This window comes from Aquarana catesbeiana, linkage group LG12 (assembly GCF_042186555.1).
Source record: "Aquarana catesbeiana isolate 2022-GZ linkage group LG12, ASM4218655v1, whole genome shotgun sequence".
Taxonomy (NCBI): Eukaryota; Metazoa; Chordata; class Amphibia; order Anura; family Ranidae; genus Aquarana; species Aquarana catesbeiana.
The window spans coordinates 115835328-115852116 of NC_133335.1; the positions used below are offsets into that span (position 1 = coordinate 115835328).

General features: G+C 45.4%; 1 protein-coding gene across 1 annotated transcript in view; it reads right to left on the bottom strand.

Annotated features, from left to right (window-relative positions):
- The window catches only part of LOC141113362 (tubulin gamma-1 chain-like), a 363447-nt gene that overhangs the window by 161751 nt on the left and 184907 nt on the right, over nt 1-16789 (bottom strand). The window contains 2 exon segments of the mRNA XM_073606422.1: nt 5338-5424; nt 5509-5635. Of these exon segments, the coding sequence (XP_073462523.1) occupies nt 5338-5424; nt 5509-5635 (214 nt within the window).

The following is a 16789-nucleotide window of genomic DNA, read 5'->3' on the forward strand; positions in this document are numbered from 1 at the left end:
TCCTGGGTCATATCCAGGATCAAGCCTAGATATGTCAAGATTTGAACTGGATGAAGAACAGATTTGTCCATATTCAGAATCCAACCTAGGCATCTCAGCACATGAACTGTAGTTTAAAAGTTCTCCATCAGGGTAGAATAGGACTGGTCCTTCAACAGAAGGTCGTCCAGATATCCTATCACCGATATCTTCTGAGACCTTAGAGAGGCCAATACCAGAGCCAACACCTTTTTGAAGACTCGAGGGGCCATAGCCAGACCGAACGGTAGTGCTACAAACCGGAAATGACACTCTTCCACTGAGAAGCGTAGAAACCTTTGATGTTGTCCAAAAATCGGTACATGCAGGTATGCATCCTTGATGTCTATGGATGCTAAATAGTCCTTTTCTTAGAGATGCTATTACTGAACGAACCAATTCCATCCAGAAGGTTCGGACTTTTAGAAAGGAATCAAGGGATTTGAGGTCCAGAAGGGGCCTTACTTCCCCATTTGGCTTCGGCACTGTGAATAGGTTTGAATAAAACCCCTTGAACTTTTCTTTGTGCAGAACCTTGATAATAACCCCTTGCCTTTTTAGCTGTTCTAAGGCTAGGAATAGGTTTTTCTTCTTTTCTAGATCCGAAGGAAGGAACTGGGGGAAAATCGCGGAACTCTATTTTGTAGCCCTGCGATATAGTGGAGATAACCCACTTGTCCTGCACCCACCCTGCCCAAGCATTTGCGAACCGCCGCAGTCTGCCCCCCACTTGTAAGAGTGGGGGCTCCCCTTCACAAGGAGGACTTGGCATTGGCCTTATTCGGCTTCTGAGTCCAAGTTCTTTTCTGACCCTAAGGTCTTTTAAAGGCAGGTGGTTGAGGCTGTCGATACTTCTTGGGAGAAGATGCGCCTGGCCTAGGAGCGTTCGGAATCTTAAAGGAAGGCTGCTTATTCCTTATCACAGGAAGCAAGGAGCTCTTTCCTCCTGAGATCTTTTGGATATACTTATCCAGATTTTCTCCAAACGTTCCCCATGAAAGGGAAAAGCCGCAAGTAGCCTCTTGCATGGCATCTCGGCTGACCAGTTCTTTAACCACAAAACTCTGCGCATATGCACTGAGAGTAGTGCAAAGCGAGACATCTGCTGGATTGAGTCTTTTAATGCGTCTACTGCAAAACATAAAGCGCGAGGAAGTTCTGCTAATTTATCAGAATATTCCTCCTGAACAGGTAGGTTCCTGACCAGTCTTTTAAAACGGTCCTTCAGGGATTGACAGATCCCAATAGCCGCAACAGCTGGTTGTACTGCTGATCCGGCCACCGCAAAGGAGGCCTTTAGCAAAGATTCCAGCTTTTTATCTGCTGGGTCTTTAAACCCTTGGGCATTATCCACTGGACAGGTTAAGCTTTTATTTACTGAAGAAATAGCAGCATCCACTAAAGGTGTATCCCACCTTTTTTTGAACTTTTCCTCCATCAGGTACAAAAAAGAAAACCTTTTAGGAGGCAAGTATATTCGGCCCGGATGTTCCCAATCAGCGTAAATCAATTGCTCCAATAATGGATGCACAGGAAACGCCTGAGAACCTTGCAGAGGTCGCAAAGATCCCAATGTAGAACAGGACATTTCTGGCCCTTGTACAGGGGGCAACTTGAAACTTGCTCTTACCATTTCGGTTAAAGATTGGATAAACAGCTTTTGGGATTGCAAAGCTGTCAACGGTTCCTCCGAACCTGAGTCCCCCACAGAGGACTCCTCTGCTTCGGCATCTTTATCCCCTATGGCCACTTCCTCAAAATCCTCTGCCCATTCAGGATCCAAATCACAAGGACCCAATTGACTAAGGGAGTCCTGGTGCTCAAGTGACTCAGCACTGGGACCAGGCTCAGGAGAGGGAGATCTATTTCGTTTCTTCCCTCCCTGCGTTACTGAGGCAATCATACCCGCTATTTTGCCTTCAAGGCCAGCGAGAGCTGACGTTAAGTCATCCTTAGTAACATAAGCCGAAGTAGGGATATTGGTGGTGGCCACAACGTCTGACAAATGCAATGGCTCAGCCAGGCCAAATGCCACAGGTCTTTCAGTGGAGACAGGTGCTGCAGTAGCCTGAGGTTGATCTGTTTTTGAAGGAGTCACTTTAACCCCTGGATTAATCCTGTTCTCTGCACCTCGTTTTCTGGAAGACATGCTTACAAGATTTTGAGGAAACTTACTGTGCTATATGGCTGTATACAAAGCCTACTATAGCCTCCTTACAAAGTTTGCAAATGCCCGACTCATGTGCCCCGCTCTGTGTCCCACTGCGACCGGCTTCCGGCTCCTCTGAGCCTTAACGAACACAGTACTGACACACGCAGGCACCTGACTTCCCAATGCGTGCGTCGTCACGTGACGTACGCACGCCCGGGACTTACTGCGCATGCGCACGCCCGCGGGAAACATGCGGCCGCAATGCCGCCATCCCGCACGCTAGAGCGCGCGCAGGAGGGATCGGGTTGTGCACGCACGTGCTACCCGCATGCACGCGCCCAGGACCCTACGCGCGGCCCCCAACAGGAGCCTAGTCTGTGCAACCGCTCTCCGGAACCACACAGTGGACACAAAAGGCACTACAATCTGGCATGCAATCTGACATAACATTACTTATAAAAATAATTTAATAAAATGGGGCCTCCAAAGGAAGCACTCGCCGATCCTCGCAGCAGACTCAATCTTCCCCCATCACCGCGGGTAACGCCACTGAGGTCCTTCAGAGACCGGGTCCCCTTTTGTTTTAGGGTCCACACCCCTGGACCTGTAAAGCACCCTTAAGGTTTCCTTGGGCAAATAAAAGACCAGGAATACCATACCACAAGGGTCCAGCTCCATAAGGAAACATTACAGGCAAGACCCTGTTCTTGAACCAGGGCTCGGGTACCATCCACTTTAGCATGATATGCCATCCGAATGGATCCGATTATAACACCCTGACTGGGACATTATCTGAAGCAAGAGCTTTCACAGCCGTGACCATCATCTTCAAGACACTGACAAAAAAAAACTAAGGTACTTCCTGTATGGGAGGGGTTATATGGGAGGAACCTTCTTACTATTGGTTGCCAGTGTCCAATCACCTAAAAGGTAGCATATAAACCCAGATAGTCAATACTAGATAGTCATTACTATGGTGCTCTGTGTCCCGTGATGTACGATAAAGAAAATAGCATTAAATACCCTCACCACAGAACAGCTTTTCTTTGTTTCCTCTGTTGCTCTATTTGTATTGTATCCCCATTCCAAGTCCTGGTTAGGGATAAGTAATGGTCATCCTCAGGTTTGCAAGTTTAGAGTAGGTGGTTATATCTGCAGTGATCTGCCCCCTCCTCCTGCTATCAGCTGTGACAGAACTTACCTCACAGAGCCACAAGCTGGAACGTGCATGCTTGTCATGTGCCTGTTTCCATAACATCAAACTGTCAACAAGAAACTGGGGCACATACCAGTATGATGAGCTGTGGCATTTTCAGCTCCAGGAGACTGTACAAGAAAAGGAGGATTAAATGATCTTCAGCTGCTTCTCTGCTCCACCCTGCAGAGAGAGAACTCTAGAGAAAGTTTGGCAGTCAGTGGCGTAGTGGGGGGGTGCAGGGGTGCCGTGGCCCCGGCGTGACATATAGGGGGGCGAAATTTTGTGCCAGTAGTGTCACTACTGGCTGCTGCCTCCTCCTAATTTCCTGTGTCCCCCGCGCTCCTGCCACCATGTTCAGTGTCTGGCACCCTGTGATAAAGCATATGGGGGTCATGTGCGGCGTGGGGCTGGCCGGTCCGCGATTGCTCCTGAAGTCCCGCCTCCGCACATGACACCCATAGGCCCAATGACAGTGCGCCGGGAAACACTGAACATGGCGGCCGGAGCGCGGGGGAGACAAGCACTGGAAAGTGTGAGCCGCTGTCTTCTCCTCCTCCTCCTCCTATTCTCCGGAGTCCGGACCGATGCAGGACAAGGTGAGGAATGGATGGACACGGACTGGGGGGGGGGAGGCGCCGTATATGTAGAGTCAGTATAGGAAGACTGTAGGTAGGACAGTATAGTGGTCAGTGTAGTGTAGTGTACAGTGTAGTGTTAGTGGTCAGTGTAGTGTTAGTGGTCAGTGTAGTGTTAGTGGTCAGTGTAGTGTTAGTGGTCAGTGTAGTGTTAGTGGTCAGTGTAGTGTTAGTGGTCAGTGTAGTGTTAGTGGTCAGTGTAGTGTTAGTGGTCAGTGTAGTGTTAGTGGTCAGTGTAGTGTTAGTGGTCAGTGTAGTGTTAGTGGTCAGTGTAGTGTAGTGGTCAGTGTAGTGTAGTGGTCAGTGTAGTGTTAATGGACAGTATATTGTAGTGGACAGTATAGTGGTCAGAGTAGTGGACAGTATAGTGTAGTGGTCAGTATAGTGTTTATGGACAGTGTAGTGGCCAGTAGAGTGTAGTGGCCAGTAGAGTGTAGTGGCCAGTAGAGTGGTCAGTCTAGTGGTGTGGACAGTATAGTGTTCAGTGTAGTGGTCAGTGTAGTGGTCAGTGTAGTGTAGTGGACAGAGTAGTGTAGTGGACAGAGTAGTGTAGTGGACAGTATAGTATAGTGGTCAGTGTAGTGTAGTGGACAGTATAGTGGTCAGTGTAGTGTGTAATGGTCAGTAAAGGAATCAGGTTGGTCAGTGTTGAAATCAAGTAGGTTAGTGTAGTAGTCAGTATAGGAATCAGGTAAGTCAGTAATATTGTATTTGAAGGGACTCGGGGAGTGCTAAAAGTCTGCAGGTTAGGGGGCACAAATTACTTGCCTCGCCTCAGGTGCTGACAACCCATGCTACGCCACTGTTGGCAGTGCAGAAGTTCTATTGCTTCTCCATGTCATTGACACAGTGAGAGCTCAGCCTGGAGGGGAGGGGGAAGGAGGGAGAAAGCAGCTTCTGACTTGAGAAGGGAAGATGATGGTGAAAGGAGTTGCCCGTTTGTGAGGAAACGCTGAGAACTGCCTGGATGGGAGGTGTGAAGGGGAGGGAGGAGTGTGAGAAGAGCTGAAGCACTGCTGAAGTCTCTGTGAGACTCTGAGCAGCAGAGGTCAGTCATACAGAAGAGGAAGGTGGAGCTGCTTTTCCCACTTAAAGTATGAGCTTGTTGTACAAGGGACTGCAACCAAGCCATAATGCCTATGCTTGCATTGAAAACTATTAATGTAATGATGAATTAAGGAACACAGAACTTAATTTTGTGACTTATATATCTGTAGAATTCAGCTTTAAAATTTAAAAAATAGACGCTCTCTGTGTGTAAGGGTTATCATCAAGATGATACTTGTTGGGAAGTGGATTAGCTAAAGGACCACTATGCACAAAAATGTACTCACCAACTGGTTAATCTGAGAGAAAGACGGGTTCTGTATGTGTAGTCTGTCTGTGGCAATCCTGTTAAGTGCTGTGTTATCCAAAACCACCTAAAAGGTGTGAAAACATGTGATGAATAATTACCTATATGAATAATCATTCCATAAAAAGCTGCCCGAGAACCACTATCTTACCACGCAATCTGCATTTTGGGTCAGTCTCTTTAAAGTCAGTAAAGAATTGTACGGTTGCACAACCACATCACTCATTTCATCTTGATTTGGGAAGACAGAATATGTCTGGACCAGCTTTTTGGGATATCTGGACAATAAGTAAAAACATGGAATAAGCAATTAGTGATTTTAATAAGTGTACTTTAAATGAAAAAGTGAAGATTTGTTATCTTACAGGGAACTTCTAGAAATGCAAATTGTGCTTTTGTTACCCCAAAACTTCTTATTCCTGATATGTGTCTGCTGTACCATGTACTTGTATGAGAAAGTATCCTGTTCTCTTTGTATTGCTAACTTTATGTGATTTCACTGATGTTGATCCTAGTCCCTCTGCTTTCCTATTAAAAACTGACCAAACTAAGCAAGAGAACACAGTGTGGTCAGTTCTCTAGCTGTGCTGGGAACTCTGTGTGCTCTGCTTCAATAATCAGACGTGTCCTGACACGCCGCCCCCCCCCCCCCCCCAGCAATTCACTGGGAAGCTCAGTGTGCGGTTGCTTCTCTACCCCCCCCCCCCCCCAGCTCTTATGCAGCTGAGAACAGAGGGAATGTGATTATTGATAGAAGGGGGGGGGGGGGTGGAGTTACGGGTAACATCCTTTTCCAGGAGTCTTTCAGGACAGCCACCATAGAGAGACACTGGCTCCTCCCCTCTCAGGAAACACCGCCTTCTAATTCAAGATTTAAACCCCACCGACCCCTCAGTTCTTCAAGAGTACCTCCGGCTAGCTGGGGAGACATAAGAATATGTCATAGTAACCTTTATCTTACCTGACGATCTCATGCCATGAGTTCTCATAGCCAACAATTTGGGTGGATACCGGTGTTGTCCTGAAAGACTCCTGGAAAAGGATGTTACAGTAAGTAACTCAGTTTTCCCCTGTTCGTCTTTAAGGACAGCCACCATAGAGGATAAGCGAGTACCTTACCTTAGGGTGGGACTACGGCCTGGTCTTTGGCTGATAGCAGGTCCAACCTATAGTGCTTCACGAACGTGGCAAAACTGGACCACGCTGCAGCCCTAAAGATCTGCTCTGGAGAAGCACCAGCCCACTGTGCTTGAGAAGTAGCCATTGCCCTGGTGGAATGTGCATTAATACCTTCCGGGGGCTCGAACCCCCCCGACCACATAAGCCTGACTAATGGCCAACCTCAACATCTGGCTATTGTACGTCTAGAGCAGGGGTCTCAAACTGGTGGCCCTCCAGCTGTTTCAAAACTACAAGTCCCATGAGGCATTGCAAAGCTGACAGTTACAAGCATGACTCCCACAGGCAGAGGCATGATGGGACTGGTAGTTTTGCAACAGCTGGAGGGCCACCAGTTTGAGACCCCTGGTCTAGAGGCTCTGGACCCTTTCCTAGCCCCTGAAAATAACGCAAAAAAAAAAAAAGAATCAGATATCCTAAACTGTTTTGTACGAAGTACTGAAGGACGCACCTTTTAACGTCCAATTTATGAAAAATATGTTCCTGTTCCCTCACAGGATTCGAACAGAAGGTAGGTAAAATAATTTCTTGGCCTCTATGAAAACTAGAGGTCACCTTTGGCAAAAAGGCCATTTTAAAAATCACACGGTCCAGGAAAACCTGAAAAAAGGGTGCCCTAATAGAGAGGGCTTCGAGTTCACTCACTCTCCTTGCCGTGGTGATCGCCCCCAAAAACACAGTTTTGAGGGTGACCAATTTTAACGTACAGGACCCTAACGGCTCAAAAGGTTCCCCTGTAAGGGCCTGTAAAACTAAAGAAAGATCCCACACGGGGAAGGGGGGGGATTCTGACTGGTCTCTGTCTGCCTAAGGCTTTGAAAAACCTAGCTATCCAAGGATCTATTGCTAGTGGCTTTTCCAGGAAAACGCTCAGGACGGATACCTATCCTTTCAAGGTGTTAAGGGCTAACCCTTTAGCCACCAGGTAGCACATTAGAGAGAGACCACCGTCTCCCCCTTTTTAGGTAACGTTCGGCCTCAGCCTCGCTGGCTGTTCAGCCCTGGCTGCTTAGCGTTGTCTCCCCGCTGGAGGAAACACCATAACTGAGGGCTGGTGAGGTTTAAATCTTGAAGTGGAAGGCGGTTTCCTGAGAGGGGAGGAGTCAGTGTCTATCTATGGTTGCTGTCCTGAAAGACGAACAGGGGAAAAAGTATTTATAACGTTTGTTTTTTATCCTCTCTATAAAAAATGTTTTGCCCTTCATTTCAATTTTAAACTGAATGAGTTTTACAAGGTGATCGTTTACAATCACTTTAACCACTTGCTGACCAGCCGCCGTCATTATACTATGGCAGATTGGCTCATTCCTGCAAATCGCCGTAGGTGTACGTTGGCTCCTCTACAGCAGGCGTGCGGGAGCTGATGTGAATGCTCCACAGAGAGCCAGAATGGGGATGTGTTAATGTAAACAAACAAATCCCCGTTCTGACAGGAGAGTAGAGAGATCTGCTGTTCCTAGTAAATAGGAACAGCGATCTCTCTTCTCCTCCAGTCAGTCAACTTCCCCCAGTTATAAACACCTCCGATGGAACACATTTAACCCCTTGATCACAACTAGTGTTAACCCCTTCCCTGCCAGTGTCATTTATACAGTAATCAGTGCATTTTTATAGCACTGATCGCTGTATAAATGTCACTGGTCCCAAAAAAGTGTCAAAAGTGTCTGATCTGTCTGCCGCAGTCCCGCAAAAAAATAAAAATAAAAATTTGCTGATCACCACCATTACTAGTAATTAAAAAATTAATATGCCATAAATCCCCTATTTTGTAGACACTATAACTTTTGCGCAAACCAATATAACCAACCGCTTATTGCAATTTTTTTTACCAAAAATATGTAAAATACATATTGGCCTAAACTGATGAAGAAATTCGTTTTTTTTTTACATTTTTTGGGGATATTTATTGTTATAGCAAAAAGTAAAAAATATTGTTTTTTTTTCAAAAAATTGTCAAAATTGTCGGTCTTTTTTTGTTTACAGAGCAAAAAATAAAATCTGCAGAGGTGATCAAATACCACCAAAAGAAAGCTCTATTTGTGGGGGGGGGTGTCAATTTTGTTTGGGTACAGCGTCTCACGCCCGCGCAACTGTCTGTTAAAGCAACGCAGTGCTGTATCTCCAAAATTGGCCTGCTAGTTAAGGGGGAAAATCTTCCGGTCCGTAACCACTTCCTGACCAGCCTCCGCAGTTTTACATGTTACGTCGGGCGCGCGGCCGCGACGATCGGATTCGATCCAGAACTGATCAAACCCCAGGCTCAGGCCAATGAATTCTGGCCTGGACCTGGTGATCACTCCTGGCGAATGAGATCCTTCCCCTGCATGTGTAGGTGTAAACACAGCAGGGGAAGTGATGTCATCTCTCCCTCCTGTCGGTCTTTTCCTTCCAGACCGAGGAGAGGAGACATCCCAGAGTAAGTTGCACCAACACTACACCGACACCAGTCCACGTAGGTACACTTGCCACCCCCCCAGTTAACCCCTTCACCCCTGTCACCCAGTGCAGTGTTCATATTTTTTTTTTTTATCACGGTACTGGTGTCATTAGTGACAAAAATCAGCGTTAGGGTAATTAGTATTAGGCCCAGATAGGTCTAGGGACACTCCCCCCCCCCCAAACAAAGGTTTAACCCCTTGATCACCCCGTCACCAGTGATCGTTGTATAAGTGTCACGGGTGAAGCTGGTTAGCTAGTTTATTTTTGATAGCGTCAGGGCACCCGCCATATTTTACCTAAAAAATGGTTTAACCCCCTGATCAACCAGCGGGTGATATCAGTTAGGTTTTAGTGTCAGATAGGGTCTGCATCACCCCAGGCAGCATCAGATTAGAACCAGTACCGCTAATACCCACGCACGCACCATACACCTCCATTAGTAGTATAGTGTCCGAACAGATCAATATCTGATCAGAACTATATTAGCGTCCCCAGCAATTTAGGGTTCCCAAAAAGGCAGTGTTAGTGGGATAAGCCCAGATACCTGCTAGCACCTGCGTTTAGCCCCTCTGCCCAGCCCAGCCACCCAAGTGCAGTATCAATTGATCACTGTCACTTACAAAAACACCACACACATAACTGCAGCGTTCGCAAAGTCAGGCCTGATCCCTGCGAACGCTAACAGTTTTTTGGTAGCGTTTGAATCAGTCGCTGACAGTCAGGAGCTTTTTTTCCTGTGAGTCTCATTACTGTACCAGTAAATTTAGAGACCAAAATATCAAATTGAAGGTACAGTAGTGAATAGGCCTACACGTTTCTGAGCATGACAGAGAAGTGAAGAGGAAGTCACTCATCTGTCAGATTCAGGCTCAGAATATGAACTAGTAGACAGCAGCGGCACCCTGACAGATAGCTCTAACGACGGAGTTGTGGTTCCTGCCAAGGGCAGGCGTACCAGACCCCGTTCTTCTGCTGTCGTTGGGGTACAAGAACCGCAGGGCTCTCGTATGTAGCAGAGAGCCAGTACTAGTGCCGCTCATCCTTCTGGTGAACTGGCAAGCACCAGCAGCCTACTACATCCTGGTCGTACATCCAGCACTGCAGTATCATGTGGTGACGTGGAGAGTCCCATAAGTGCAGTTCAAGCTGGTGAGGTGGCTAGCACGAGTAGAGTCCCGCAGCCACCAAGAAGACAAAGACAGGCCCGTCGAGCCCATAGTGCCCTTCCTGCTGCATTTGCCAATCCTAATTGGGAGCCCACCACTTCTGCAGCACCCGTACTTCCCCCATTCACTGGCCAACCCGGAATTCAGGTGGAAACAGTTGATTTTACGTCACTTGATTTTTATTCGCTGTTTTTTACAGAAGATCTCTATAGATCTAGTATGGACCAAAGCAATTTATAAGCTGGTCAATTTATCGCCGCTAATCCCCAGCTGACCCTTACCAGGGAATGGAAACCAATTACGGTTTCCGAATTTAAGAACTTTCTGGGCCTATCCCTCCCCATGGGCATAACTAAAAAGAGTGAGTTGCGGTCATATTGGTCCACTGACCCAATTCACCATATGCCCATGTTCTCTGCCTTCATGACCAGGACACGATACAAGCAGATCTTGCATTTCATGCACCTAAATGATAATGAACTCTGTTATCCTCAGGGTGACCCTGAATTTGATCGGCTCTACAAAATTTGGCCCATCGTAAACCACTTCAACCAACACTTTGCAGCCTTGTTTACTCCCGATCAAGTTGTCTGCGTTGATGAGTCCCTGATTAAGTTTTCTGTCTGCTTGTCATTCAAACAGTATCTTCATAGCAAGCGTGCAGATATGGGGTCAAGATGTATAAGCTCTGTGACAGGGCCACAGGCTATACATATAGTTTTATGGTTTACGAGGGAAGAGATAGTTACGTAGAGCCGGAGAACTGCCCAGACTACATAGGGAGCGCTGGTAAGATTGTGTGGGACTTGGTGTCACCCTTATTCGAAAAAGGGTACCACTTGTATGTGGACAATTATTACAGAAGCGTGCCACTTTCTAGTCACTTGTTTGATCACGGAATTGGCGCATGTGGCACCGTGCGATCTAATAGCAGGGGCTTACCCCAGCGGCTTGTAGATTCCCATCTTAGGTTGGGGGAGATAGCCTGCTTGAGATGTAATAATTTGCTCGCTGTGACATGGAGGGATAAGAATGTTTTCAGTCAGTCCTCCCTTCACGCAGACACGACGGTCCAAATTCCTATGGCGACTGGTGTTGTGGAGAAACCTGTGTCCACGAATATAACATTAATATGGGAGTGGTGGACCTCAACGACCAGTTGTTGGCGGCGTACCCAATTGCCCGTAAGGCCAGATGCTGGTACAAAAAAGTGTCTGTATTATTATTTCAATTGGCTCTGCTGAATGCTTATGTGCTATACAAAGCTTCAGGATTAACTGGATCCTTCCTTAAATTCCAGGAAGAGATCATTACAGCCCTTCTGTTTCCAGACTGTTTCCATTTTCCGCATGCCCTCTCTGGTACCCCTACCCAAAGAAACCCCCAAAGAAGATGTGTCTGTAGAAAGTGAGGATATAGGTGTGACACCCTCTTTTATATTGTTCCTCCTGTCCTGACCAACCTGATCTTTGCATTGGTGACTGTTTCGAACGCTACCACACATTAGTGGAGTATCAGTGTAGGGTACAGCATTGAACAGTCCTAGGCATACTAACACAGGGTCTCGAAAGATGTGATGGCCATCACATTTTGAGAGACCCTAATCTGGAACGTTTACAGTTTATATAACAGTGCAAAAAAAAATAGAAAATAAAAAAGCCAAAAATAGTTGGTTTTATTTTTCTTCTCTCTATTACGTTCACTCTCTATTGTCTGCTCTATTGTTCTCTCTCTTTTGTTACTGTATTTTAGAACTGTATTGTTTTATTGTATTTGCTTTGCAAGTATGGCAAGTCTTACTGTTATACTGTTATTATTATTATTATTATTATACAGGATTTATATAGCGCCAGCAGTTTACGCAGCGCTTTACAACATTAGGGAGGACAGTACAAGTACAATACAATTCAATACAGGTGGAATCAGAGGGCCCTGCTTGTTAGAGCTTACAATCTAGGAGGGAGGGTCAAGTTATACAAAAGGGTAATAGCTGTGGGGGATGAGCGAATGGAGAAAATAGTGCAGTTGTTAGATGGAGGCAGGATAGGCTTCTCTGAAGAGGAAAATTTTCAGGGATCGCCTAAAAGTGGATACATTTGGAGACAGGCTGACAGATTGGGGTAGGGAATTCCAGAGGATGGGCGAGGCTCAGGAGAAGTCCTGGAGGCGGATATGGGAGGAGGTGATGAGGGAGCTAGAGAGCAGGAGGTCCTGGGAGGAACGGAGAGGGCGATTAGGTTGGTATTTTGAGACTAGGCTAGTGATGTAGCTGGGGGCAGAGTTGTGGATGGCTTTGTAACTTGTTGTTAGTATTTTGAATTTAATTCGTTGGGCGAGGGGCAGCCAATGAAGGGATTGGCAGAGAGGGGCAGCAGACACTGAGCGGTTTACAAGGTGGAGGAGTCTGGCAGCAGCATTCATGATGGACTGAAGGGGGGATAGTCTATTTAAAGGTAAGCCAATGAGGAGGGAGTTGCAGTAGTCGAGGCGAGAGATAACCAGGGAGTGAATCAGGAGCTTTGTGGTATCATTAGTTAGAAAGGGACGTAGTTTAGAGATGTTGCGGATGTTGAGGCGGCAAGCTTTGGAAAGTGACTGGATGTGGGCCCGAAAGGAGAGTTCAGAATCCAGGATAACACCTAGTACCCTGACATGTGGGGACGGATGGATGGTTGTGCCATTGCTCTTGACAGACAAGTCAGGGGAAGAGGCACGTGGGGGAGGAAATATTATAAGCTCGGTTTTGGACAAGTTGAGTTTGAGGAAGTGGTGTGACATCCATACAGATATGTCAGTTAGTAAGTTAGTGATGTGTGAGGAGACTGATGGAGTGAGTTGAGGGGTGGAGAGATAGATTTGTGTGTCGTCAGCGTAGAAATGACATTGAAAGCCGTGAGAGGCTATCAGCTGACCCAGGGAAGAGGTGTAGATTGAAAATAAAAGAGGTCCAAGAACAGAACCTTGGGGGACCCCGACAGAGAAGGGAAGAGGAGTGGAGTAAGTAGAATTGTAAGTGACACTGAAGGTGCGTTGGGATAGGTAGGATGAGAGCCACTAAAGAGCACAGTCACGGAGACCGAGAGAGTAAAGTTTTTTGAGGAGGAGGGGGTGGTCAACCGTGTCAAAGGCAGCTGAAAGATCCAGAAGTAGGATTACAGAATAGTGTTCGTTGGTTTTTGCAGTTAGTAGGTCATTTGTGAGTTTTAAAAGCAGTTTCTGTGGAGTGTTGAGGGCGAAATCCAGATTTAAGGGGATCAAGAAGGTTGTTTTTAATGAGGTGGTCACTCAGTTGGTTGTAAACCAGGCGTTCAAGGAGTTTAGAGGAAAAGGGGAGCAAGGAGATAGGGCGTAGGTTAAGATTGGTAGGGTCCAAGGACGGCTTTTTAAGTATGGGGGTGACCAGTGCATGTTTTAGAGCATTGGGGAAGATGCCAGAGGTGAGGGAGAGATTGAAGATGTGGGTTAGAGAGTGTAGGATGGAGTCAGAGGGCGACCGTAGCATATGAGAGGGAATAGGGTCCAGGGGACAGGTGGTTAGGTGGGTGATAGAAAGGAGCTTAGCAACTTCGTCGGTAGTAGCAGATTTGAATACTGTTATTGTTAACCATCATTTGCTTAGCAGGTATGCCATTCAGCTGCAGCACGGGTTTATTTATTCTGACAGCAACAGCGTTTGCTCCCACTAAACATAAAGCCGCGACTCCAGCGCTGTAGGAGGTGATTTCACCACCATAGTTAAAAAAAAAAAAAAAAAAAAAAAAAAGAGCATATATGCCGAAGCATGGAGGCAGGGGTAGAGGAGCGATTTGCTCCTAATATTAGGGGCGGATTGCCCCCATGCTTCGGCATATATTTTTTAGGCACAGATTGCATTAAAAAATGTTTTATTTTTACTATTTTTTAATGTATTTGCATTGCAGGTATGGTAAGTCTTACTGTTATACTGTAATGTTACTTTGTTTTATTATTAACCATCATTTGCTTAGCAGGTACGTCATTCAGCTGCAGCACTGATTTACCCATCTTGACAGCAACCGCATTTGCTCCCACGATACGTAAATCAGCGACTCCAGCGCTGTAGGAGGTGATTTCACCACCACAGTTAAAAGAAAATGGTGCATGTATGCCCATCATTAAAAGTGGGTGGATGAAAAGCGGTATTCTAATGGTGGGCATACCCACTGATCAATGTTTCTTTCTTTCAGCCCACAGGCTGCATGAAAAAAAAGAACATTACACTATATGCCCAACAAGGACCAGCAACGTACTAGTATGTTGCTGGACTTTGAGTGGTTATACCAGAATGATCATCTTGGTATCATTCTTTTCAGCCAGCGGTCGGCTTTCATGTAAAAGCAATCCTAGCGGCTAATTAGGCTCTAGACTGCTTTTACAAGCAATGGGAGGGAACGCCCCCCCCCCCACCATCTTCCATGGATTTCTCAGGCTCTCCTGTCCCAACAGGGAACCCGGGAATGCAGCCGGTGGTTCCGCCAGTTGACCATAGAGTTGATCGGAGACCAGAACAGCTCCAATCATCTCTATGGCCTAAAAAACAGGAAGCTACGAGCAATTCATGACTTAGGTTCCATTGGATATAAACAGCACCATTGGGAAAGCATATAATCACACCGATCTTGGTGTGGTCAGATGCTTTGAGGGCAGAGGAGAGATCTAGGGTCTAATCGACCCCAATTTTTTTTTTTTTTTTTTAAGAGTACCTGTCACTACCTATTGCTATCATGGGGGATTCCCTGAGATAACAATAAAAATGATAAAAAAAAAAAACTGTAAGGAACAGTTTAAAAATATAACAAAAGAGCAAAATAAATAAAAGCACCCCTGACCCCCGTGCAAAGGCGAATGCAAGCGTTGGTCTGGCGTCATATGTCAACAGCAATTGCGCCATGCATGTAAGGTATCACCGCGAAAGGTCAGATCGAGGGCAGTAATTTTAGCAGTAGACCTCTGTAAATCTAAAGTAAACCTGTAAAGGTTTTTAAAAGCTTTTAAAAATGTATATAGTTTGTCGCTGCTGCACGTTTGTGCGCAATTTTAAAGCATGTCGTGTTTGGCATCTATGTACTTGGCATAAGATCATCTTTTTTATTTCATCAAACATTTGGGCAATATAGTGTGTTTTAGTGCATTAATTTTTTTTTTTTTTTCCCCCCCAAAAAAATGCGTTTAAAAAATCGCTGCACAAATACTGTGAGAAAAAAAAAATACCCACCATTTTAATCTGTAGGGCCTTTGCTTTACAAAAAATGTATAATGTATGGGGGTTCAAAGTAATTTTCTAGGAAAAAAAAAAATATTTTTTCATGTAAACAAAAAGTGCCAGAAAGGGCTTTGTCTTCAAGTGGTTAGAAGAGTGGGTGATGTGCGACATAAGCTTCTAAATGTTGTGCATAAAATGCCAGAACAGTTTAAAACTCCCCCAAATGACCCCTTTTTGGAAAGTAGACACCCCAAACTATTTGCTGATAGGTGTGTTGAGTCCATGGAATATTTTATATTTTGCCACAAGTTTTGGGAAAATTACAAACTTTTTTTTTTCTTTTGCACAAAGTTGTTACTAAATGATATCTTGTTCAAACATGCCATGGGCATATGTGGAATTACACCACAAAATACATTCTGCTATGGGGATACCACATGTGTGAGACTTTTTGGGAGCCTTTCAGGCTAAGGGCGTAAAATGGTGACTTCACTTCCTCACTACCCATCACAGATTTGGAGGCCATAAAATGTCAAGATAGCACAAAAACCTCCCCAAATGAACCCATTTTGGAAAGAAGACACTTCAAGCTATTTGCTGAGAGGCATGATGAGTCCATGGAATATTTGATATTTTGCCACAAATTACAATTTTTTTTTTTAATTTAATAACTTTACACAAAGTTGTCACTAAATGATATATTGGTCAAACATGGCATGGTTATATGTGGAATTACACCCCAAAATACAATCTGCTGCTTCTCCTGAGTATGGGGATACCACATGTGTGAGACTTTTTGGGAGCCTAGCCGCGTACAGGACCCCAAAAACCAAGCACCGCCTTCAGGCTTTCTAAAGGCGTAAAATTGTGATTTTACGCCTCACTACCTATCAGTTACGGAGGCCCTGACATGTCCAGATAGCAAATTACCCCATTTTGGAAAGTAGACACCTCAAGGTATTTGCTAAGAGGCATGGTGAGTATTTTGCAGCTCTCATTTATTTTTGAAAACCAAGAAAGAAAAGAGAATTTTTTTTTTTTTCAATTTTCAAAACATTGTAATATAAAGCGAGATCTGCCAAAAAGTCTCACACATGTGGTATCCCCATACTCAGAAGAAGCAGCAGATTGTATTTTGGGGTGTAATTCCACATATAACCATGCCATATTTGAACAATATATCATTTAGTGACAACTTTGTGTAAACAAATTAACTAAAAAAATTAAATTGTAATTTGTAGCAAAAAATCAAATATTCCATGCACTCAACATGCCACTCAGCAAATAACATTTCAGGGCCTCTGAAACTGTGATACGTAGTGAGGAAGTGAAATCACCATTTTACACCCTTAGAAAGCGCTGAAGGCGGTGATTGGTTTCGGGGTCCTGTACACGGCTAGACTCCCAAAAAGTCTAACACATGTGGT